This window comes from Microplitis mediator, chromosome 11 (genome assembly GCF_029852145.1).
Source record: "Microplitis mediator isolate UGA2020A chromosome 11, iyMicMedi2.1, whole genome shotgun sequence".
Lineage (NCBI taxonomy): Eukaryota > Metazoa > Arthropoda > Insecta > Hymenoptera > Braconidae > Microplitis > Microplitis mediator.
Genome location: NC_079979.1, coordinates 13,691,805 through 13,717,407, shown reverse-complemented (window position 1 = coordinate 13,717,407; position 25,603 = coordinate 13,691,805). Strand labels below are relative to the sequence as shown.

General features: G+C 27.3%; 3 protein-coding genes across 7 annotated transcripts; 1 reads left to right on the top strand and 2 right to left on the bottom strand.

Annotated features, from left to right (window-relative positions):
• Positions 1 to 635: 635 nt before the first annotated feature.
• LOC130677953 (40S ribosomal protein S2) lies at positions 636 to 2,123 on the bottom strand. The gene is made up of 3 exons (XM_057484896.1): positions 1,967 to 2,123; positions 1,270 to 1,620; positions 636 to 1,181 (listed from the first exon to the last, which is right to left on the bottom strand). Exons 2-3 carry the CDS (start codon positions 1,618 to 1,620, stop codon positions 687 to 689), a joined length of 846 nt encoding a protein of 281 aa, XP_057340879.1. The 5' UTR covers positions 1,967 to 2,123; the 3' UTR covers positions 636 to 686.
• A 4,748-nt stretch (positions 2,124 to 6,871) lies between these two features.
• LOC130677952 (large neutral amino acids transporter small subunit 1) lies at positions 6,872 to 16,275 on the top strand. 2 transcript variants are annotated; one of them, XM_057484895.1, is made up of 9 exons: positions 6,872 to 7,123; positions 7,812 to 8,058; positions 8,323 to 8,448; positions 8,887 to 9,149; positions 9,315 to 9,515; positions 9,635 to 9,709; positions 10,061 to 10,313; positions 11,493 to 11,548; positions 12,011 to 16,275. In XM_057484895.1, the coding sequence occupies exons 1-9, from the start codon at positions 6,872 to 6,874 to the stop codon at positions 12,011 to 12,013; spliced, it is 1,476 nt and encodes a 491-aa protein (XP_057340878.1). In that variant the 3' UTR covers positions 12,014 to 16,275. The 2 variants fall into 2 exon arrangements, with proteins under 2 accessions (XP_057340878.1, XP_057340877.1); XM_057484894.1 differs by lacking the exon at positions 11,493 to 11,548.
• A 2,003-nt stretch (positions 16,276 to 18,278) lies between these two features.
• LOC130677951 (G protein-coupled receptor kinase 2) lies at positions 18,279 to 25,227 on the bottom strand. Of its 4 annotated transcripts, XM_057484890.1 has the most exons (8): positions 25,083 to 25,218; positions 24,761 to 24,855; positions 23,846 to 24,278; positions 22,663 to 22,758; positions 22,225 to 22,582; positions 19,783 to 20,689; positions 19,577 to 19,714; positions 18,279 to 19,464 (listed from the first exon to the last, which is right to left on the bottom strand). In XM_057484890.1, the coding sequence occupies exons 3-8, from the start codon at positions 23,895 to 23,897 to the stop codon at positions 19,240 to 19,242; spliced, it is 1,776 nt and encodes a 591-aa protein (XP_057340873.1). In that variant the 5' UTR covers positions 23,898 to 24,278; positions 24,761 to 24,855; positions 25,083 to 25,218; the 3' UTR covers positions 18,279 to 19,239. The 4 variants fall into 4 exon arrangements, with proteins under 4 accessions (XP_057340873.1, XP_057340872.1, XP_057340876.1 ...); XM_057484889.1 differs by lacking the exon at positions 24,761 to 24,855 and having other exon boundaries at positions 25,083 to 25,227; XM_057484893.1 differs by lacking the exons at positions 24,761 to 24,855; positions 25,083 to 25,218 and adding an exon at positions 24,382 to 24,698.
• Between the last annotated feature and the right edge of the window lie 376 nt (positions 25,228 to 25,603).

The following is a 25,603-nucleotide window of genomic DNA, read 5'->3' as shown; positions in this document are numbered from 1 at the left end:
TTTATTAATAAATTTTTTTAGCTTCCGAAAAAGTGTAGAAGCCAAACTTTTTCGGAAAATTTTAATCATTCGAGTGACGTAATTATTCCAAACCTAATTAGAAAAGTAAAATTCGGTTAGTACTGTCCACCCTTAATTAAAATTTGAAATAGACAAATATTAATTATGAACTTACTAAAGAAAGAAATATTGCACACCTCGAGCGCGAAGCGGAGAGGTAGTGCTCTACTGTCGTCAAATGTCAAAGCAGGGTTGTCGTTAATTTTTAAATTACGATCTAATGTAATTTTTTTTAAAATTGCAGCTGTACTTTTTTTTTAATTTAATTCTAAATTGCATGTATTTTGTATGTAAACTTTTGTTTTAATAAAATGATTTAAAAATGGCGGGTTAATATAAATTTTTAAAAAGCCAGTAGCTACTTAAAAAAGTGTTTGTTTAAATAAAATTATAATTAACGAAATTTAATATTAAAAAGTGTTCATACTTTTCAGTTTAAATATCAATTATTATAATAATGAACCAAAAACCAGTTGAATTATAAATGCGATTGTAAATTTACTGTAAAATGAATTAAATAAAAATAGTTAAATTATAGGAAATAAGGAATTAAAATAAATTTAATAGCAAACAGATAATTTATCGCCATGATTCATTTATTAATGATAACCATTAGAAGTTATTATTTAAACAGCATCAGCGCTTCTTTGACCAGTAACAGCCCGATGATTTTTTGACAACCAGTCAGCATGCTCTTCATATGGAGCTTCTGTGAGTGGCATGAACTTCCACAAATCAGGTGTCAAGTAAGCGTAGGTCTTGGCGATGGCTGCGTAGGTTGCTTTAGCGAAGTTACCAAGAGTACAAGTTGATCCACGAGCTGATGTGTAGCAATCTTCGATACCAGCCATCTGCAAAAGTTTCTTGGGAACTGGAGCAGACACGATGCCTGTACCTCTGGGTGCTGGGATCAAACGCACTTGTACTGATCCACATTTGCCAGTGACTTTGCATGGTACAGTATGGGGTTTACCGATCTTGTTACCCCAGTATCCACGACGTACTGGAACTACTGACAGCTTAGCTAAAATAATAGCACCCCGGATAGCTGTAGCAACTTCTTTGGAGCACTTGACTCCTAGACCAATGTGTCCATTGCTGTCTCCAATAGCTACGAAAGCCTGTAAAATTTTAATTTCATCAGTTAAATCTTGAAATTATTTTTGAATCTGATTGATACTAAATATTGATGAAATAAAATCAACATACCTTGAAACGAGTACGTTGACCAGCACGGGTTTGTTTCTGTACAGGCATAATTTTAAGGACCTCATCTTTAAGTGATGGCCCGATGAACTGGTCAATGATTTCGAACTCTTTGATGGGCAAAGAGAAGAGATAGATGTCTTCTAGAGAACGGATTTTTCCGTCTCTTACCAAACGACCAAGCTTGGTCACTGGAATCCATTCCTTCTGGTCTTCCTTGCCACGACCACGTCCACGTCCACGACCGCGACCACCTCGTCCACGGCCTCCACGACCACCACGATCGCCAGTTCCACCTCGAGAGCCAAAACCGCCACGGAAACCACCTCGGGTGGCTGGAGCTGTGTCCGCCATCTTTTAAAATCAAATAATTATTTTATTTAATTAAATAAAGTCTATCATTCTACTAAAAATTATTTTTAAAAAACGCTAAAATTAATTGAAATATTTAATACTAGTAATCAAGTTATTTGTAATAATAATTACAGTTATTAAATTTTTAATTGCAAGCTTTCTTAACCAAACATTTCATGCACGTGGTAAATTTTAAAATTAAATTAAATCCAATCAAATTTACACGTTTTATTTAAAATTTTTAGTCACTTTGATAAAGTTATAAGTAATGAATAATTTGAGCGATAATTGAGGTATTTAAATCTATAAGTATTTAAAATATATCAAATAAATATGAGATACTTACATTAACAATCGTTTCGGTGATAAATTCACGAAAGGAAAGAACGTAAAGAAAGAAGAGCAGCAGCGTCAGCTCTCAAACTAAATTAGGCGGCGCTCAAATCTTTCCATGTCGATAATGTAGATTCAAATTCCCGCGTTTTTTTTTAATTATTGGAATTTAGCCATTTTTAGACGGTACCTGCAATCCGTTTTTTAAAAATATCCAATGACTGAAATGTCATGACTATATTAAAATTTAATTAATTAATTATAATTATAATTTTAAAAAATTAAAGCATTAATTAATAAAAAAACGTAGTTATCATGTCGCAAGAAAATAAATTTGAATAGAAAAAACTACTGACAGTTGTTATCAGTATGCAGTTAAACTTTACTTAAATAAATTTCAATAAAATTTTTACGACAAGACAAATTTTATTTTGTGTCAAAGCCAATTTTGTTTATATAAAGGGATGGATGAAAATCAAACAACCCTGAAAAATTATTTGAATTTGAAATGACTTGAAACAATTTGAAATGGTTTAAAATAATTTGAATCGACTAATATGTAGGGTAGAGATACAATTTTTGGTAACTTTAGGGCCAGTTTTGGACACGTAAAAAATTTAAATAAATTAATTCGTAAAAGTCACAATCAGATAATTAATTTTTTAAATGTGTTCAGAAATACTTTTGTTCCACTATTCAAATGGAAATTTTATTTTACTCTTTTCCATTAATTAAAATAAAATATTAAATGTCCAAAAATGGAGCAGTGGCCTCAAATGGTACCTCTACCCTAGATATACACTTAGCATGGATTAAATCATTTTATTAAATCAGGGAATGGATGATTTATAATTGTTGCATATTAATACACAAAATCATTATAAACAAAACCTAAATACATTTATAACAACATTGTAAAACTAGATGACAAGCGCTGTTATAATACTCGAAATGGACTATTAATTAATATCTTGCATACGTGAACTCATGCAGCAAAAAATTGTTTAACGTACGATAATTTTAAATATTATTATGAATTTTCTGAATGTTTAAAAAAAAAAGACAGAATATTGATTATATTGTTTTAAGCGAATGCTAAAAGAAATTATAAAAGCAAAAAAATTGATTCAGAAAAATAGTTTTTGTAAAGTAGCTTCTAAATAAATAAACGTATTATTGTTATTGTTATAAAAAAGACATACAGATGTTGTTCCTAGGAGTCAGGAAATTTTTCTTCTTTTTCCATCTGAAAAAAGTAATTTCAATTAAAAAATCGCTTAGATGACTTATTTGACTACTACTTGTAATTAAATTTTTGTCATTACTTGTGTCAAGTCTTTTAAGCAGATATTTTTTCGGTAACATAAATTTCTGATTATTTTGTCAACATATTGGTGTCTTATCGGTAGGTCAAAAAACTGCTTCAAAACTGCTATCTTTATAGATGTCACAAAGCCAAGTATCCTACTTGGGATATTATACTTAGAAATGTATAATTTTGTAAGATTAAATTTATTTGAAAAATTTCGTTAAATAGTTTATTTAAAACAAACATAATTAATTTTTTTTTAATTTATATCCTAGAAAAATTACAACTAGGTTTTTTTTCTGAAACGAATGCTCCATTTTTTTAAATTAATCAATTAATTGAATTTCGATTCAGTTACGACAGTTAAAGTAATCAACGTATTTTTTAAATGGGGGGGGGGGGGGGGGTAATGTCTAAGAATGCAGTTTAAAAAATTTTGTTCGATTTTCAAAGATCATTGTCATGGAAATTTAATAAATTAATCAATTTTACATAAAAATCGATTTATTCATAGCCCTGATTAAGAAAAATGATTTGCTTCCTGTTAAGTGTATATCTATATATTAGCCGATTCAAATTGTTTTAAATAATTTCAAATAATTGTGAATCATTCCAAATAATTTTTCTTAATCAGGGAGACTCAAAAAAATTAAAAAATAATCTTCAATGAAAATACAATAGACTTTTTAAAAATATTTATTCTATGTGATTAATCAAGAAATTGAGTTGGATTTGAATTCAAAAAATTTTTAAAATACCATACTAACTTTTTTTTAAAAAAACCTTAATTAGTTTTTGATAATTGTGAGATTATTGAAGTCTTGTTACGAAATTTCTCATATTTAACAACTAATTACATGTACATGAAAGAAAAATAATCGTAAATTAATCATGATATTAAAAATAGCTATCAGCTTTAAAATAAATGTTATTTAAAATTAATTGACTTATAGACTTATATTGTGATTTTAATTTTGATGGCATCTATGACTTGGAAATTTTAAATAATCTATAGATAAAGTACTCAAATGAGTTAATGTAAATTTCATATTTCTGATTGATTTAAACTTGTCAATAATTTCTATTAATTTGCTTTTAATTTCAAGGAAAATCTCATCAGTGCGCCCTTTATTAACTTACAATTTTAAATATAATTTTTTTTTTTTTTCAAATTTTTACACTGATTAAATTTTTGAAATAAACATAAAAACTTATTTTCTATAATATGAAATAAATATATAGGTAATATGTTGACATGAAAATAAAATAAAAGTATATTGATAACTAATTTTTACAGTCGAATGGTTTTACACGTATATGTATGTTATCACTATGAATGTGTTAAAATAATATATACTAGTATATTAACTAAGTAAAATAAAAACATGTTTTAATACTGGATTTTATAAAATATATTGCAGTAATTATAAATTTAATTGAAATCATAACACATTTAACAGAGCAATTAATTATTTAGATATGAAGGACGTTAGTACAATAAATAATTCGTAATAAGAGTGATGACATTTATGATATATATTATTAAACTACTCTCATTTAATAATAATGATAAAACTAAATAAATAAAAGTATTGCAATAATAATTGTCTGCGTAAGCGGATAAAAGATGTGACGCCAATGATTCTCATGGAATGACTATTATTTAAAATATAAACATTAATAAATATTCATGAGGATAAATATCTATTTTCCGTTTGTAGAATTGTCTGGTTTGTCAAGATCAGCTCGAAGAATTGCTGGTTTTATAAATTGCTCGAAGATAATACTGATATGAAAAGAAAAATAAAGTTTTAGTAAATCTGCAAATTTAGCACTTTTTTTTATCTTACAAAATATATTTTTTATTTTGTTAGAATTTACGATAAAACTTTAGCTATCAATTAGCTATATTAATTATTTCGATAATGTTTATTTTATAAATCAATTATTTATTCAAAGTAATGATAAATTTATGAAAAAAATTTTGAACTTATAATTTACATGTCAATCATTTTTAAGATGAAAATATAAATTTTAAATAAATGCAGAGTAATTTAAAAGACTAAAAATGATTAACTATTTACTTAAAATGAAATTATAAATGAATTGTATAATATTGGAGCTGTTGTAAAATGAGTAACCCAAATTTATTGATTTTTGTAAATTATTCCAAAGGTTGCGTAACAAATATACATAATAATACTGACGAAAAGTAAACAGTATTTATAAACCAATAGAAAAATATTGAATGCGTATTAAAACTCAACAAATAGATCTATTGTCAACCCCCGTCCTCCTTCTCCCCTCAAATACTCTCAAAGACCTTTTATCTATTTTTCGATTTTTTTACTCCATTCTCACATCCTCCCCTCTCGGTATATCGCACCCCGACCTTCTGTCCATTCTGTTCTTTCTTGCTCTCTACTCTCTTTTCTCCAATATTATATACGTAAACGGGCGCTGTATTGAGCGCGTTAAGTCCAGAGACGGTCGCGTTTTAAGCGCAGAAACTCTCAACAGATAGAAAGAGTAGCGGTATTTTTTACGTGCGGTTCGAATTAGGAGATAGATGAAAGAATAGATAGAGAAATAGATAGATAGATAGATAGATAGGTATAAAAACGTGTACAGTTTTGGGTAATAAACCGTTACATCGGTTCATCTCAGTATCCAACTCATATGTGATCTCAAACTACTATTCGTTTTTTAAAAATTACAAGTTTTAATTTAAAATTTAAATTTTAGTGGTGAATATATTTTATAAATTTATATTTTAATTGTTTGCACAGGTGAGAATTATTTATTAAACAATTAAAAATTAATTTATTTAATTTCAAATGTTAATTTATGTAGTTATTAATAAAATCGGAGCCGAGTATGTCAATAACATGTTTTTATTCTTTTTTAATTTATAGAAATTGTTATCAAATGATAATTTATTGTCTAATGAATGTTGTGACGTATATCTTTGAATAATTAAAATAAAAAATCGTAAAGTCGTTGATCCACGTGGTGTATTGATTTTCTCACAGCGTCACCAGTTATATCAGAACTATCACTAGTTGACGCAAGTTTTCGAGCCCAATCTTTCATTCAGTTTAAACGTTTTTTTTTATCTTTTACATAATGTCATTGTGAAATAAAAAACGATTCGTGATTTTACTCACTTTTTTGTGTGATTTATTTCTTCACTTTGGTTTCAATTCAGAGTTGAAAAGAAGAAATAACAATAAAATAAAAAAAAAATTACGGCCTAGTCCGCAGTGATTTCACTGTTACATTTTTTAAGGTAATCGATTTCTTAATTTAAAGGAATAAAATAGTGTAGTATTTATCGTAATCATTAAATCGAACTACTGAAATAATTATTGCTACACTTAATATTTATCTTTATGATAATAAGCAATACAAGTGTTGTTGAGTATGTTGTTATTATTATTATTATAAATTATGATAATACGCTCATGAAGTCAGTGAGTCAGTTTTTCATGGGCATTTAAAATTTATCATATTATATATCCTTATCTTTAGTAATTTTTTAAAAATAATGCATAATATTTGTTATTGAATTGTCAGTTTGAAATTTGTTTCTATAGAAATAGTACAAAAATGTCGACGAAAGGTAGCATTAAAAATGGAAAAGGATCTTACGATTCACTGGCCATTAATAATGCCGACAATAAAGAAGATAATGGCGAAATAAAACTGGAAGCTAAAATGTCTCTTCTTAATGGAATAACAGTAATTGTTGGTTCAATTATTGGTTCAGGAATTTTTGTTAGTCCCACTGGTGTTATTATGCACACAGGAAGTACTAATGTTGCTCTTATTGTTTGGACCGCATCAGGAATATTTTCAATGGTACGAACCCCTATGGAAAAAATTTATAAAAAAAATATACGTTACAATATGAGTGTGAATGTAGCAGGCATCAAATCTGAAATTATATATAAGTAGAGTAAATAATTTAAAAAATAATATTTAAAAAAAATTTCACTTTTTAATTTTTTAATTTTTTAAATACGCGTTTTTTAAAAATTTTATTTTATTAATTATTTACTCTATTTATTAATAATTTTAAATTTGTCTGTCTGCTATATTCACATTAATGTTAAAATATAAAAATAAATATATAAAAAATACATAAAAAATATATATAAAAAATATATTTTTAATAGCTAACTTTTGGCCGCTTTTCGTATATATTTTAAACGTAATTTAAATATATTTCAAATATAATTATTAAAATATAAAAAATATATTTTTAATTTAACAAACAACATAAAAAAAAATATAATAAAATTATATATTTGATATATATTTCTTTCATATGTTCATACATGTATTGTTTATATATTTTTAATATATTTAATGTATATAAAATATATACGAAAATCGGCTAAAAGTTAACGATTAAAAATATATTTTTTATACATATTTATATATTTTTTTTTATAAATTTTTTTCATGGAAGAATACTAAAATAATTTGAATTTTTTTTATTTCACTTAATAACAAATTTAATTTAATTACAAAAAAAAAAAAATAGGTCGGAGCTTATTGTTACGCAGAATTAGGATGTATGATTAAAAAATCTGGAGCAGATTATGCATATATAATGGAAACATTCGGACCATTTGCAGCATTTGTACGTCTTTGGGTTGAATGCATGATTGTTCGACCTTGCAGTCAAGCAATTGTTGCACTGACATTTAGTATTTACGTTCTTAAACCATTCTTTCCGGACTGTTCACCTCCAGAAGATGCTGCTAGATTGCTTGCTGTTGTTTGTATATGTAAGTGTTATTATCGAATCACTTAAGATTTACGAGGCAATTTTTAAATTAACAGCTCAACTTAATAGATTACATAAAGTTAATTAATATATATATTTTTTATATTTATTTTTCAATTACAAAAGTAATAAAATATTTATGTCTATCAGGATATCGTGTTTGTTTTATAATTTAAAAATAAAAATCAACAAAACAAATATATAATTAAATAATAAACCTACTTCTAGATATATAATTAACTTATGGTTGAATTATTTTTTATAGGTACACTGGCATTTGTAAATTGCTGGGACGTTAAATGGGCAACAAGAGTTCAAGATGTTTTCACGTATGCAAAATTACTAGCTCTACTGGTAATCATAAGTGCTGGTGCATATCAACTTTGCAAAGGTATGTAAAAGTTGTTTTATAAATTATAACTTTATATTAAATAAATAAAAATTTATTACCAAGAAAACGGAGCTTTTTATTTTTTTTAATCGCGATAATAAAATAATGAGCTATTTTTTATGTATACATATTATAAGTACAAATAACTTCTTGGTTTTATATTCCTTTGAGCGTAATTCTGTAGCCGGACGTGACAATTTGTCCAATCATAAAATTGAATCAAGTAATGTCTGTATGTATAGAATTATAAGAAGAACTTTATGTGCTATTCGATCGGACGTTAAAAAGAATCACCACAATAAATTGAACTATTTAAAATTTAAACGGAACAAAACAAGTATACAAAGTATAAAGCTTCGTTGTGATAAATTTCACAAGTCAATTCAAATTAATCTAATAAGTAGTAATAATTTTAAATATATATTTTATAAATTAAAGGGCACACTGAGCATTTTAACTTTGACGGTACAAAAACTGAAGTTACGTCAATAGCTCTTAGTTTTTACTCGGGTTTATTTGCTTACAATGGATGGAATTACCTGAATTTTATAATCGAAGAGCTCAAAGATCCTGTTAAAAATCTCCCGAGGGCTATTGCCATTTCATGTACTCTCTGTACAGTCGTTTATGTCTTGACCAACGTTGCGTTTTACACGACATTGAGTCCTAAACAAGTACTGTCTAGTGAAGCTGTCGCGGTTGTAAGTATTAATTATCTTACTTTATCCACATACCATTTAATACTTTATTATTCTCCTTGTAATTTTATTCTCTCATGAATATTTACTTGGCCTAAAATAAAAAATAAATAACATTTATAATTATACACTTAGTAAGTCTTGTTTGCTTGTATGTAATTATTACAGACATTTGCGAATAATCTTTTTGGTATGATGGCCTGGACGATACCGGTATTCGTTGCCCTCTCGACATTTGGTGCCGTCAATGGAATACTCTTGACTTCATCACGATTATTTTATGCGGGTGCTTGTGAAGGACAAATGCCGGAAATTCTTACGATGATACAAACTTCGAGATTAACTCCTGCTCCTGCTGTCATTTGCATGGTAATAACTTTTACTTTATACTACCAAGTTATTATATATTTATAGACATTTTAATCGTTTCAGGCAAATTATTTAATATTAATTTATTCAATTTTAATTTATTTTATCATTAATTCCAGGCACTTTTATCAATGTGTTATTTAACTTCGTCAAATATTAATGGTTTAATAAATTACGTTGGATTTGCAACTTGGGTATGTTTGCATTTATTATTTTTAAATATTTTATTATTTATAAATTTTATTATTTCTTGTTTCTGTTTTTTAACTTCAATTTTTAAAAATAATTTTGACAGAAAAAAATTGAAGTTTTAATAATAATATTTAAAATCTTGTTTGTTTATCAATTTATATGTAATCAATTATCAAAGTCATGTGCATGATTTTCCTCTTAGTAACTGATAACGTGACCAGAAATTGTCGTACAGAGCTCGCTAACTTTAATACTTTGTCTATGTAAAATTAATCTAACAAAATATTATACTGAAGTAATCAGAAAAATATTTGAATTTCTCCTACTTATAAGTTTTTTTGAATAATTTTTAGTTAAGTATAGGGGTATCAGTTTTATGTGTACCTTGGCTAAGGTGGGCTCAGCCAAATTTACCACGACCAATAAAAGTAAACTTGATATTCCCAATATTTTACATCCTGGCTACTCTGTTTGTTACGATTGTGCCGATGTGGGCAAGTCCTGTTGAAACAGGATACGGTTGTCTTATGATATTTTCCGCTGTACCTGTATACCTGTTGTTTATTTCTTGGAAATCGAAACCGAAATGTTTCACCAATGCAGTTGGTAAGTAATAATTTAAATAAAAATTTAATATCATACTCATTTTATCACAATTAATTTTATTATGAGTTTAAATTTATTTAAAGGGGTGGGGAGCAAAACGGACTACTTAAAGAAATACTTTCAGGGACTCAATTATGTTAATTCTTTTTTTTTTTTAATAATATTCAAAGTAAATAGAAAAAATTTTTAGCTTTCATTAAAAAAAAATTTTCATTTTTTGCGGGAAAATGGGATAGCCCTAAAAAAGGTGAAAAAAATTTCTAGATATTAAATAAATTTGATTAAACTAAATTTTCTTGTAAGTAATTTACATAAAGAATAATTGCATTTCTCATAATTATTGGATGCAAAGGAAGAAAAAAAAATTTTTGTATAGTTTTTATCATGAAACAAAAGTCATTAACATTTTTTGACTGACACTTTCGATTTTTAAAAAAGTTTAACCGTCTACTTTAAATTGTTAATTTTTTATTTGCTAATCACTATTTATTATTAACTTTAAAGTAAAAGATTTAAGTTAGTTTTGATTCCAAAGAAGATATTTTCAAAAAAGCAATTATATGTTTCTTAAAGTAATAGATTAAAAAATTGTTAGAAGTTAATTAACAAGTTTCAAATTAGTTAAATTGAATTTCAAAAATTGTAAATATTTTCAAGTTTATTATTGAAATACATCTGGAGTAATTTGATACTGGGAGTTTTTTTATTGTAAATTGATAAGAAAAAAAATCAAATTGATTTCATTCTATTTTTTTACAACAAAATTTTTCGAAAACTTTAAAAAAAAATTCAAAATAATGCTCAATTATTTTTTCTGCCCTTTGGCTGGAAAGTGGCAACTTTCGGGTCGCTGCCCTGAACGAAGTTGCAACTTTCCGGCTTCGTCGAGCAGAAAAATAGTACACGCACCTTGGCCAGTAAAAATGAAAGCCTCAGACCACATGTTTGTCAACCTCGGCTTTGCCTCGGCCAACAATTACATGTGCTCTGAGACTTTTCTTATTTTACTAGCCTAGGTATGTAATATACTATTACAAGTGATTTTGGAATATTTAAAAAACATTCTAAAAAAGGAAATTTTTTATAAAATTTTGGGAGTACCCCGTTTTGCCCCTCTCTTCCCTATATAATTTTAATTATTCATCATCATAATCATAATCAAAATAATAATTTCTACAGGCGCAGTCACTCAATGTTTCCAGAAGACAATGATAGTCGTTGGACCAAAGTCTCAGGTTTTATTTTTAAAACACTATACATAATTATCTTCTTTATTTTATTCTTTATAAATTTTATCACACAAAACTCTTAACACAGCACACAGTGAGCTAGTAATATTTAATTGCACCAAACTTGTATATCTATTATCTCTCATTGTATTTATAACTTTTTGATTTTTAAAGCCTCTGAGTGACTATCTATTCATAAATATACTTAATAATATGTTATTAATATTTATGTCCATATAATTATCTGTTATGTAGTTTCACTTACTTTTAGTCATAAAAAATAATCTTTCAGTTTTTTTTGCATTGCAAATTTTATCTACACCTAATAAAAAACATTATCAAAACCTGTTGGTGTAATAAAAAAAAAAAAACTTGAAAAAATATTTTTTATGACTAAAAATATGCGAAGCAAATCTATGTAATTTAACTTATCGATAAATACTAAAATTATATTTCTTTATGTTACAGTAGGGACTACGAGGCTGATGCAGAAATTGATGGTGGTCGTAGGCAAATCGAAACCTGCTCAAGTGTAAATTAAAAACGGCCTCAAATACAACTTCCTACGCACTACTTAATTAATTAATTTATTAATTGATTATCCTCATTTTTAAATAAGAAATAAAAATTTATTTTTTTTTCTTATAAACAACCGCGTAAAAAAAATTAATTCCAAAAAAGTTCATGGCTGAACTTCCAAATTTGAGATAATTCTGGACTTTCAGTTGAACATTTTTAAAACTTTGAAAAAGTTATAAAGTGAATAATTTTCGACTGTGCTTTTCCGGCGCGTTTATTTTTATTTTTTGAGCAAAAATAATTTGATTTGACAATTTTTTGGATTTGAAAAACAATAATAAAAAAAAAACAAGGCGTTCGGCAGCTAAAATGGAAGGAGATTTCATGATATCTACATGTATAAATAGATATATATGTAAAAAGAATAGACAAAATCGGAGGTATTGAGAAAACCACAAAAAAGTTTTTTTTGAACATCATCATAAACGAATGCAATAGCAAAATTTCATTTAATGAGTAGTAAGATGAGTAATTTCTTTGGTCTAGGAATATATATAGGCATAAAAATTAAAGCTTATTTAAAAAGCTTTCAGATGCATTTTGAAGAAATTCGATAAGTTGTCACACTCCAAAGTTATCGAAGAAAGAATCAGTAAAAATATGAATTTTTGACATTTTGAAATGCTTTAACTTTTAAATTAATTCATCGATTTTGGTCATCTTCGAACTTGATCTCGAAAATCGTCCACAGAAAATGTGTGCTGAGTTTCATTGAGATCAGTTAAGAATTTTGGCCGTTATCGTCGTGCCAAGTCGCGTTCTATCGTATAAATATATAAATGTATAAATATATACATACATATATAAACTTTTGGACCATATACATTTCCTGACTCAGCTCGCAATAGTTGGATTTCTATGAAATCTACTAAAAAGGAATTATGAAAATTTATGACTCTTACCCAAATTATTCAGGTTTGAGGAAAAACAAAAATAAAAATGAGTTAAAAATATTTATTAACAATTTTTTACTTTTGTTGAAATTTTTTGGGAAGGTCAGTTTTTTATTCACTTTTTGACTTGTTCAAAAATAGTCCAAAAAATGAGTGATTGGAACTTTTTATGAACTCACAAAATTATCAATTCAAATCAATTTTGCTTAAAAAATTTCAAAAAAATTATAAACCCGCAAGAAAAGTCCATACTATAGTTGAAAATTTTTCACACATCTAATTATTTTAAAGTTTCAAAAATCTTCAACTCAAAGTTCAGAATTGTTTCAATTTTTGAATTTCCCTGTGAGGAACGAATTTTTTTTTTACCCAGGCAATGTATTTAGCGATATATTTTTTTAATTACTTATGAGCTTAATTATACATCAACAATACATTAAAAATCATTCGATAGATAGAAAATACCAGCCATCTATATTTATTTGTCGAACGATTGGTATTAATAGCAGCCTGTGCTTTTTAAATAATTAATTTTATAATAATAATAATGATAAATACTTTATTTTATTTAATTGTATTGACTGACGAAGTGATATATTGTAAGGAAATGTTAAATAACAAGTATGTTAAATCACTTCATCTTAAAACGCATAAATTTATGAGATTATGAACGTATTTTTAAGTGTTCTAATTAAAGTTACAATTACAATTACTCAGATAAAAACAAAACAAAGCAAAAAAAAAATAACAATAATACATATAATGAAAATTGACTGCCAGCAAAACAGAATTAAGAAAGTCCATCATGCGAAAGAGGCGATTAAATGTATGTGTATATCATTTATATATTTCTGTTGATATATTTGAACAATATACTACTTATCTATTTCAGAGTTCATCATATTAACACATATCGTTATTGTTATTTTTTTAAAAAAATAAACTAAAAAATGAATATTTTTTATCTGATTGATCTATAGAAATAAAAATAGAAAATGATGAGCGAGAATGAGTGAGAAAAAAAATCATTTAGAATTTTAGACAGTGCCTACAAAGTATATTCTTGTAAATCAGTTCTTAATTTATATAAATAATAAACAATACGTGCGTAGGTATTTTTTATTTTAAATTCCGTCTTTAAATTTCATCATCATAATTATAATTATAGAAATTATAATGATATGACTGTTATGCGACAATAATTTATCTTAAAGACGAGAAATTATCACTAAATTTTATAAATCTTATTGTAGTGTTTTTTTTTTTTTTTTTTATCAGCTTTTGTTTACAACAAAATAATTTTACTTTTAAAAATAAAAAAAAAACAAGTGGATCAGTAAATGTATTAATAATTTAGGATCTGAACAAAAGCGATAATCTATTAAAAATTTTTAAAAAATAATTGACAATATATTGTGTATATAATATATATATAATACATATACTACCTCATTGTTTGGTGTTGACTTTCGTCCGGCAAAAAATAATGCATATATATGTAAAAAAAAAGAGAAAAAAAAATGGAATTAAAATTAATATCAATATCAATAAAATATCTGATGAATGTTTTTTTTTTTATTTGTTGACACTTATTATTATTTTATCATATTTATTATCCTTCCTATTAATTAAAATCATAGAAATTTATTTTACATAAAATGACATAACTTAATTCAAAATTACATGTTTTTATGGCTGATAAAAAATGGACAGATTTAATCATAAAGTATACAAAAATTTTTTTTTTTTTTTAATCAAATAATTTATTTAACATGAGTATGAATATAGCAGACATCAGAGAAATATAAAATTATTAATAAATAGAGTAAATAATTAATAAAAAAATTTTTTAAAAATGCGCATTTAAAAAATTAAAAAATTACTAAAGTAAAAGGCCCTATACCCGCTCACTTTTCATTGGAGTGAGATTAAATCACTCGATATAAATTAATAAATAAAATGAAAAACTATTTTTTTTTTATAGTCATTTTTTGCAGTTTTAAGGGGATACGCTATCGGACCTCTTTCTCAAACTCAGAAAAATAAACGGGACTATTTTTGTTGCACTTGTTAAGTAAATGAGAATTTTAAAACAATTTTTCTCGGAAACGAATTCAAATTTTTGAAAATACGAAATTTCTAGCCCTCTGTTAAAGTTTGAAAAAACGCTAAAGACTCTCTATTTTAGATTTCTAGTGTTTGTCCGTAAATAAAATTGAATTGAAAATCGGTTACCGTTATCCCTTAAGTATTAGAATAAAATTTTAGTTTGGAGAATAATGTTGATAATTAATTATTATTAATTTTTTAAATAAGGTCCTTGAGTGTAGCCATAGTCGCTCACTAAAAGCTGTGATGTACCATTACTCGATCAACATATGGCCCTATAATCGCTCAAAGACAATATCAATTAAACTATGATAAGTTTATTGATTTGGAAAGTAATTTATAAATTATACTACTTTATTCTTTCATAATATAAAACTTCATGAATTTTAAAAATGTATTTAATAAGATATAGTTATAACAATTCTTAAAAAATTTGACGTAGTCTAAATTTAATCTAACGAACGAACGTAAAAGTAAAAACTTCCCGACTGAGCGCGATTTTGAAGAGTCACTTAATTTAAATTTATAACCTATTATCAAATAATTTAATACATGTTTTAATATATTTAGATTCACAAATAATAATATATCAATAATAATTTTTTTAGTTGAAATTTTTTTTCATAAAAATTATAAAAAACGCATTAAATAGTTAAAGTGAGCGACTAATGGTACTGAGCGGGTATAGGGGCTTTTACTTTGAATGTATTTTTTATAAATATTATTTTTTAATTATTTACTCTATTTATTTTAAATTTGTCTGATGTCTTCTACATTCACAATCATTATTTTATTTGTAACTAAATTTTTAAAAATTTAAACGTAATTATTTTGTTCATAAATAATTTATTTTATACGATCAATGATCAACATTAAATACAATCATATTTAATTTAAAAAAAAAAATTAATAAATACAAAAAAAAAAAATATTTTATACGATCACGTCTTACCATTTTTTTTTTTTATCGAACATAGAATTACGATGATGAATGTATTTTTCTTCGAGTATAAACTATTGAAAGAGCGTAATAATTACAAGAAATTATTTGGTTTGTATTGACATCAATAAGTAATTGGTTTGAATATATTTATTAATAAAAATTGTGATTCCAATCACCTTGGATGCACTCCAGCATATTTATTTTTTATTTTATTATTATTATTAATATTATTATTGTTATCCTTTAAAGACAATCATCATTATATTTGTTGTTATATAATAAGTGATTGCTTGCACTGTTGGTTCAGTGATTAGTGCACGTGGGGCAATTATTTATATTTACTTTAATGAGTATAATGCACATACATACTGTGACTAGTTGAATCGTATATTTGATTCATTTAATAATTTTGAATGAATTATTTTTAATTATCATATTTAATAATAATTTTTTATCTTTAAAAAAGTAAAGATTTAAAAAAATGCGTAAAAAATTAATACGCAAATAGGCCATAACACAAAAGTCTCACGGAGACCATAATTGTTTATAAATCCCTCGAGTAGTTTAATTGCAATGCTAGTTTATTATTTTTTTTTTTTTATATTTATTTAATTTGTTCGGTACGCCTATTTCATGTGATCCAAATCAATAACTAATTGTTTTTTACGCAACCAATTATAATTCACTATAATTACGAATTGTTTATTTTTTTTTTATTAAAACGGACGGTTGAAATTCTTAACGGTTTACCGTCTCGTCTTTTATTCTTTACCTCTATTTTTATATTATCAATTAATTGTTTGTTGAAATAATAAAATATTTATTTCCTTATCGGTATAAATAATTACGAAACTAATAAATATTTAATAAATCTACAATGTTACTTAAAGATAATAATAATAATTCCTATGGAATTCGTCAGTTTAACTGTCACGCTACATCGAGAGAAAAAACAAATTAATAACAACGATAAATAACAAATATCGTAAAAAAATGGAATGATTTAAAAAATTTAACAATAGTAAAAAATAAAATTTACACAATAATTACAGGTTTAATTTATCATAATATTTATAATCAATTTTTTTTTGAGCCTTTCGACACTATCAATTAAAAATCAGTAGCTTTTTTATTTTTTTATAAAATGCTACTGTTTAATTTTTTTGTCTATATAAATTAGTTTAATGCATACACGGAAAAAAATAAATAGTACTGGTTACTGTTCTGCGTAGTATAGACAAAAAATGTAGAGAAAAATAAATTTTAATATGACTGATTCATATTAGAACAAGAGTAAGTCATTGCTAAACACGTACTATTATCAATAAATACGAGAGTAAATAAAAAAAAAAATTATATTCGAAACAATAAATAAGAAATTTAATACTTGCAAGTACGAAACTTGAATCATTTGCTGAGAATGAATGAGGACAATCATGGATTTTCCTTATCCATTTCCATGATTATTTTTCGCTTTTCGACGTCGGAAATCGCAAATATCTAATTCGACTCCACCGTCCATCTTACGGCATTAAATAAATTAATGTTACTTTTTAAACAGTAACCAGTGCTGTGCTACATAGTACATGAAACATATGATTGGTTACTTTTAAAATAGTCGTCGGTCATATTTCAAAAGTATACAAACCTCTCAGTACAGCTTTTGTTGCTGTATAGAATACGAGAGCTTACTATTTAGTGACAGGAATGATAACTTAGATCTCGTACTCATTAACAACCAGAACAGTACTCAGTCCTGTTTTGACATTAACTATTACTAAATTCATATGTGTCTCTAGTGTCAAGAATATTAAAGACACATATTAAGTTAGTAATTGTTCATGTCAGAACAGGACTGAGTGTACCTGAAGAGCGTAACGTTTTACACGCAAGGAAAATGAAAAAAATGTAAGCAATTTGACTGCCTAAGTGGCTGCAATTTTCGGCTGACACACTAGCACCTATGCGAAACATTTCAAAAATCTAGATCCAGTAGATTTTTAACTTTTCATTATCAGGGGTTCGTACTTCTCTCTCTATTACACTCTAGTCCACGAACGGCACTATCTATCTTTGTTGTATTTGTGCAGTAAATGGAAACTTTGGCCGAGTTTTTCTCTTAAACAAACGAATATTGTCAAACAATTTAAGCGCACTTCGCTAGATTAAACAATAGTGCATCAATGTGCGGTCTGTATTTTGTATTTAGAGATTTTGTTTCTGAAAAAAACTCAGCCGAAAATATCTGATAACCCCTGTTATGTTTTTTTATTTTCGTTCCACGAAAAACGTTACGATCTTCAGGTACATACTCAGTCCTGTTCTGATATGAACAGTTACTAACTTAATATGTGTCTTTGATATTCTTGACACTAGAGACACATATGAATTTAATAATAGTTAATGTCAGAACAGGACTGAGTACTATTCTGGAGGTTAATGAGAACTACGAGATCTTAGTAATCATTCCTGTCACTAAATAGTAAGCTCTCGTATTCTATACAGCAACAAAAGCTGTACTGAGAGGTTTGTATACTTTTGAACTATGAACGACGACTATTTTAACAGTAACGAGTCATATATTTCATGTACTGTGTAGCACATCACTGGCTACTGTTTAAAAAGTAATAGTATGTGTTGAGCAATTACTTACTCCTGTTCTAATATCAATCAGTCATATTAAAATGTATTTTTCTCTATAATTATTGTCGATTACTGCACAGAACAGTAACCTGTACTATTTATTTTTTTTCCGTGTAGTAATTATTTGTTTTATTAATTTTTACTGTTATTTATAAATGAACGTGAGAATATCGTGCGTTATAATTTTAAATTTATAATAATTTAAATATTAAACACGTTTTATTTATCGATTATAAATGTGCGATTTAGCCGGGACATATTTATTTGGTATTAATATATTTGTATTTATAATTTGTATTATTATTATTATTGTTAATATTACCAATAATTAATTTTATTAATATTATTATTATTGATTACTATTAATAATATAATTATTAGTAAATATCGAGTTAAATAAAATATTTTTGAATAAATTTAGCAAGTAAACAGCTAAATAAATAAAACTTTTACAGTATAGAAAAAGTGCGTTAATTTAAAATAATAATTTTGTGCTTATTTATATTAAATAGTTATAAAATTTACGATTATCAGCTAGCTGGTAATTCAGATCCTTGACTCTGGGATAATTCAAGTAAATGTCCATCGGATATTGGTATCTGTCTTGTTCTTGCATTTTGTTTTTTTTTTCTTCTAAAGGGAAAGCACCCATGGCTGTCATTATTTGTAAGTGGATTATTTATTAATAAATCTGGCGTCGGTGTACAATTTGGCCCGAGTACATTAAGCTCTTTGTAGCATTCAGTCTCAATCATCTATAATAATTAAATACAAAACCTTATTTAATTCATTATCATTCTAACACAATTTAAACTATTGATTATTATAATCAATTTATCCATTGATTGAATTACTTAATAGTATTACCTCATTTTGCCATGGTATTGAAACACTACCAGTATTAAATTGACTGTAAAATGTATCATCTGTTGCATCTAAATTAACGCCTTTCACAGTTGAAAACTGTTCAATATCCAATACATCTTTAGCGTAAACTGCATGAGGCTATAAAATATTTATTACATTACTATAAATAATAATCTAAATTTAAACAATGACTAATGAATACTTACATCCGGTACAAACGGTGGTTCCCACATACCAGCCTCAACTCTTTTCCAATTCAAACACTGAAAAAAGCTATCAAGTTTAACTTCCTTCGCACCATATCTACCGCATTTGCATCCCAACCGAGTCTTTGGACTTTTTTTCAACAATTGTTGGCACAAATTTTTAGCATCATCTGTAAATTTGTGCGAGTATTTTTCTTGATCTTCTTTTACACGTCGATCAACTTCTTCACGTTTAACTTTTTCTTTTCGAGCTCTAAAAGGTGCTTGACCTTCGATCATCTCGTAAACAAGACAACCGAAGCTGAACCAGTCAGGTGAAAAGGTGTACTTTTCATTGTCAATAACTTCTGGCGCCATATAACCAACAGTACCCACTCGACCGCGCACCATATCACCTTCAGATATTTCAACCGCCAATCCCAGATCCGATATCCTCACGTGTCCATGGTCATCGAGAAGAATGTTCTCGGGTTTACAATCACGGTAAACAATGCCCTGAAGATGGAGATGCTCAAGACCACAAACCACTTCAGCGGCATAAAATCTCGCTCTATTTATATCGAAACCCGGATCACCACCCATATTGTATATATGAAATTTAAGATCACCGCCATTCATTATTGTTAATACAAGACAGAGTGCATCTTTTGTTTCGTATGCGTACGCCAGTGACACTACAAACTTTGAATTTATTTTTTGTAATATGTTTTTTTCTATCAACACCATGGACTCGCCTCTGCGTTTTTTTATGCGTTTTTTTTCTAATTTTTTGCATGCGTACATTTTTCCAGTTGCTCGTACTTGACAAGCACATACTTCTCCAAATCCACCTTTTCCTAGCACTCTGTACATTCGGAAAGTTTTGTAAGTTACTGGCTGGGCTTCTAACCACTTCCATTGTAGGTACCTATAAATTAATTATAATACCATTAAATAAATTTGGTCATCCTACATCAATATTCTTGTCGACAAGGAGGAAAAAACACACATTAAACTCTACAAGTATATTATAGGGGTGTGCGAATACTCGAAACTTCGAATTATCCGAAAGATTCGAATAGTTTGAACTATTAGAGTAGTTTAAATTGTTCGAACTTTTTTAAATCTTACGTTCATTGAGTTTATGATCAAATGGACTATTTTCAGGTACAAGTATAAATAATATAATAGTTTTTCAATTTAATAAAGCCATAAGTACTATATTTTTCAGATGCAATAATATCATGCGTTGCGTAACAAAATATCCGCAGACAAAATAACCACACAACAAAATATCTGCGGAAATAACATCCGATGAATAAAATATCTGCGGATAGAATATGCTGAAAATGGGTATACCAAAGATATGAATTCATTAGATCAACATTTTCATAGTTAAAATAACAGTAGAAGAAAGTTATTAAAATCATATTTTATAAACATTTATCATTTGATTCATTAAATACTTCATGCGAAAATACATATGAATGATACATACATAAAATTGTGTGAAAGATAGCGCTCTTTTTTCACGAATTTTTTGTGTGTACAATAAAATATCTATAAACAGAATATCCTAAAAATTGACGTAATAATTGAATTTTTTTACGGATATTCTGTCTACAGATTTTTTGTCCGCGTATATTTTGTCTGATGGATATTTTGTCAATAGATATTTTTTTGCGGATATTTTGTCCACGGATATCTAAGCGTGTCACCATATTATGTACTGAAAATTCGGAAAAATTTCTAATCTTTCGAACTCTTCGATATTCGATTCGAACAAGATTCGCACACCCTTAGTATATTACATTCTATATGCGCTCTAAGGGATTAAATATGAAAGTCGAAGAAGTGTATGATCAATTTAAGATCAGTAAATTTTCCTACAGAAGACAAGTTGCTGATTTTACATTTTTCTACAAAACCATAAATGGCTAGATTTACTCCCCAGAAATACTGGAACAATTTGGTCTTGTCTGTAATAAACCGAGTTTAAGATCAAAGAGGTTGTTGAGTACAACTCAGTCATCAAAAAGCTATGGGTACTATGGGCCGAGGAACAGGATAGCGAATTTAGTTAATGATTACTGTACTTTTATAAATTTCTTTGGGGATTTTTTGTCATCTTTCCCAACAAAGATAAAAAATATCTAATCACGTCACTAACATACTATATTATATTATATATTTACCTGAGCATCGGAACGTTTTTCGGGAAACGAAAATGAAAAAATATATGGAATTTGACTGCTTAAAGGTGATAGGAGTGGTGGCCTGCAACTTTTAGCTGACATACTAGCACCTGTACGAAACATTTCAGAAATCTAGATCTAGTAGATTTACTTTTCGTTTTCGTTCCGCGAAAAACGTTCCGATCTTCAGATACATTATCATGTTATATTTACGTTTATGTACAATTTTAGCGTAAATATTAAATGTGAGTAAATTAATATTAATTACCTATAGAAGTAGAAACTCGTGAGAAATTGCGAAAAAGGTTCACCGGCAAGATAATTTTTAACTGTTGAAGATACTTGAACAAATAAATCTTTACCCCCAGAACTTAGACGTTCCTCGCACTGGGATATAACCGAATCATTCAAAATACCCGATACCTCCGAAGCTTCATGCTTCAAATACTGTTCATACAGATCTTTGGCTAATTCCGTGCGATTTTCATCTATTTCAATTTCATATTTTTCAATGGCATCTAGTAAGAGATTGTAACGATGATAAATAGGTTTTAGATCTTGGCAAAATTGCCTGAAAAGCAGTCGCCCTATTGGTTGTTGATCCACAACATAGCTAAACTTTATATCTACAAAATACAAAAAAAAAAAATCGTTAAACATCACTAAGTAAAATATTTAAAATGAAATCAGAGACAGTGAAACTTACCAAGTTTATCTCGTAAATAAATACATTGAGATATGTGGGGAAACTGGAGTATCTTTCGCCATTTTTTACTTTTACCTTTATTACTGTCACCACCGCCTGCAATTAAAACCACGTGGCATTTAATTAAGTAAACAAATAAATTTCCGTATCATTTGGATTAAAACTGCGAATTTCAATACCAGTCGAAACAAAACAATTTCAAACAAATGCGATTAAGCTGACAAAAACTGATCAGTTTCTTCACTAAGGAAAAAACACCACTTTCTGCCGCTAGATTAGTTTCGGATTCAGTTTTATCTCAGTCAGAACCACATTTCTGTTTGTCCTCTAAATATTTATACCAGGAAAATAAAAAAAATAATGAGTTCCAATAAAAAAAAAGATTAAATTAATCAAAAGCCATTGTGTTCTTTGCTAAATTATGTAAATTTGCATATTTATAATACCCCAAGTAGCACGAAGACAACTTTAAGATGTCATAAAGATGTCTTTTAAAAAGACAAGAAAAATATTTTTTGTCTCAAAGCCAAGTTTTTTTATGTAAATAAGACATACAGATATTGGTCCTGAGATTCAGGAAATTTTTATTCTTTTTTCCGTCCAAAATAAGTCATTTTCAATTAAAGAATCGCTGAGATAACTTATTTGGCCATTATTTGTAATTTACTTTTTGTCGTCACTTGTGCCAAGTATTTTAAACAAATTTTTTTTTTCGACGATATAAATTTCTTACCGCTGTCAACATTTTGGTGCCTTATCGATAATCAAAAAACAGCTTCAAAACTTTTATCTTATAGATGCCATAAACACAAGTTGGCTGCCCAATTTCAAAACACAGTATGGGAGTAATTTTAGTATTTTTAGTTCCAGTGGAGTCTTATGAATATAATTCAATTGATATTTCAAACATTTTATTTATGACAGTTACTGTATTTTGAAATTGAACAGCCGAAATCTGCTACTTGGGATAAAATTATTTTTTCGCCGCGCTATCGGTTAGAAAGTAGACTGTTTCGACTCCAGAAATTAAAACTCCCAGTATCAATGCAAGTAATATGAAAAATATAGTGCGTGGTACAGGATAAAATACGATTTCAGACTTCAGGTGATGTCAGTAACCTTCACCCTCATCTAAAATCATCTTGTTTCATCCTTCGTACCCAATATACTATTAAATAAATACCTTCTCGTGCTTTGAGATAAACGGTATTGGCTACGATATTCTCCAACTCCATCAATTCCAGCTTGATTGAGTTTAAACAATTCAGTACAACTTATGATACCAAAGACTCGGTGGTCTAGATTTTTATTATTAACAAACGTTAATACTTTAGGTACCGTTGATATTAAATATTTAACTGTGGGTTGTACCACCCACTTTAAATTTATAAAACCAGCTCCCATCTGCGCCCGTTCTGGGCACCGCGTCCAAAACGCGTAACCCCCAACTATTAGTAAGCTTTTTATTGGTTTAAAAACAAACGTCGTCCCTTAACTGATCAATGATCAATCATCAATCGCAGCTTCCTTTATCACTTTCAATAAAATAAATTTATTTTAAAAATTAGCACCGGGTTGACTGGCCACTGCTTGATCTTTTGCTTCTCTTCCGCATTCTGAATTGACAAATAAAATAAATTAATTAATTAAAATTTAATGTAACTAAATTATAATAAATATAAATATTAAAATATATGTAAATGTAAATGTATATTGTACTTGTAAGTGTATGTGAAATGGGCGTAAACAGTACTCGTGTGTTTCCATCATCAAATTAATTAAAATGTTAGTGATAATCTTACCGATATCATCTAGCTCTTAGCACGTAGCGATTTTAAATTTAAAAGCAATTATATTTATTTGTTATTTATCATGTCGGTTTTAAATTAACAGTACAGTAAATAATTATTATTCAAAGATAATATTAATGGGTGTTATTTAATAATTGAGTAACGCGCGCAGTTGAAACTATATTACTATAACTCGTGGATATAGACGCGAAAAATAATGGCCGACCTGGCCCCTGTACGACCACCACTGTTTAAAGAAAACCTCGACAAGTGTTGGTGTATAATATGTAAAAGAGAATGATACACACCAACATCCGATAAGTGATAATACACTTGTTATTGCCTTTTTTTTTATTTTTATACTCCAACTATTTTATTTATGTTTTTTAATCTTCATAAATATCTAGAGTTTTAAAAAAAAAATTTATGATGATTAAATAAAAATTTATATGAAAAATAAATACGGTGAGAAATTTATGTATGTATATTAGTAGGTAGAGATGCTGTATAATGAGATGAGCACAATGTAGATGAAAAGGCGAAAGGAGAGAGCCGATCACTGATATATATTTTAAAGATCACTTGTATTTATGATGTTATTTTAATTTTTTATTAATTGTTTTACTGTACCTTTGTTTATAATTAGTAATATTTGTTTAGTAACTCGTGGTTAATTTGAAACTACTATTAGGTACTTAATTTAATGATAGGTACGATTGGGAGGTAAAGACTGGTAAGGACTATGGTATGTATGGTTAGGAAAGAAAAAGTGTGTGAATTTTTTTTTTTGAGTGTATTAGAAGTGAAGCGCGCATGTGCGATTACTTAAATAATTCGCGGTAAATTTAAATTATGATTTTTTTTTCTGAGGTCAATCTCAGACTACCCCCCACTTTTACAGAAACAATTAGACGACCTTGAAATGTCGTAATCATATTCATATATTTTATTGACAGATTGATATAAAAATCAGCAATTACATAAATAAATATGTGGATTTAATTTTTTTGTTGTATAGATTATTTTTAAAATAACTTACGTTGGTATCGATTTATGAAGGAAATTTATGTAGAATAAATAAGCAGATATTTTAAAATTTTATTTATTTGAATTAAATGAAATATATTTTGACAGGTGAAAATTTGAAAAAA

Excerpts from the sequence above, each read along its gene's own strand:
- LOC130677953 (XM_057484896.1), bottom strand. The coding sequence starts at position 1,620 with ATGGCGGACACAGCTCCAGCCACCCGAGGTGGTTTCCGTGGCGGTTTT. Across the intron at positions 1,182-1,269 it reads GTCAACGTACTCGTTTCAAG|GCTTTCGTAGCTATTGGAGA; the intron begins GTATGTTGATTT and ends AAAATTTTACAG.
- LOC130677952 (XM_057484894.1), top strand. The coding sequence starts at position 6,872 with ATGTCGACGAAAGGTAGCATTAAAAATGGAAAAGGATCTTACGATTCA. Across the intron at positions 9,150-9,314 it reads CTAGTGAAGCTGTCGCGGTT|ACATTTGCGAATAATCTTTT; the intron begins GTAAGTATTAAT and ends TAATTATTACAG. Across the intron at positions 9,710-10,060 it reads ACGTTGGATTTGCAACTTGG|TTAAGTATAGGGGTATCAGT; the intron begins GTATGTTTGCAT and ends AATAATTTTTAG.
- LOC130677951 (XM_057484889.1), bottom strand. The coding sequence starts at position 23,897 with ATGGAGTTGGAGAATATCGTAGCCAATACCGTTTATCTCAAAGCACGA. Across the intron at positions 20,690-22,224 it reads ACGAGTTTCTACTTCTATAG|GTACCTACAATGGAAGTGGT; the intron begins GTAATTAATATT and ends ATTAATTTATAG. Across the intron at positions 19,715-19,782 it reads AACCACCGTTTGTACCGGAT|CCTCATGCAGTTTACGCTAA; the intron begins GTAAGTATTCAT and ends AATATTTTATAG.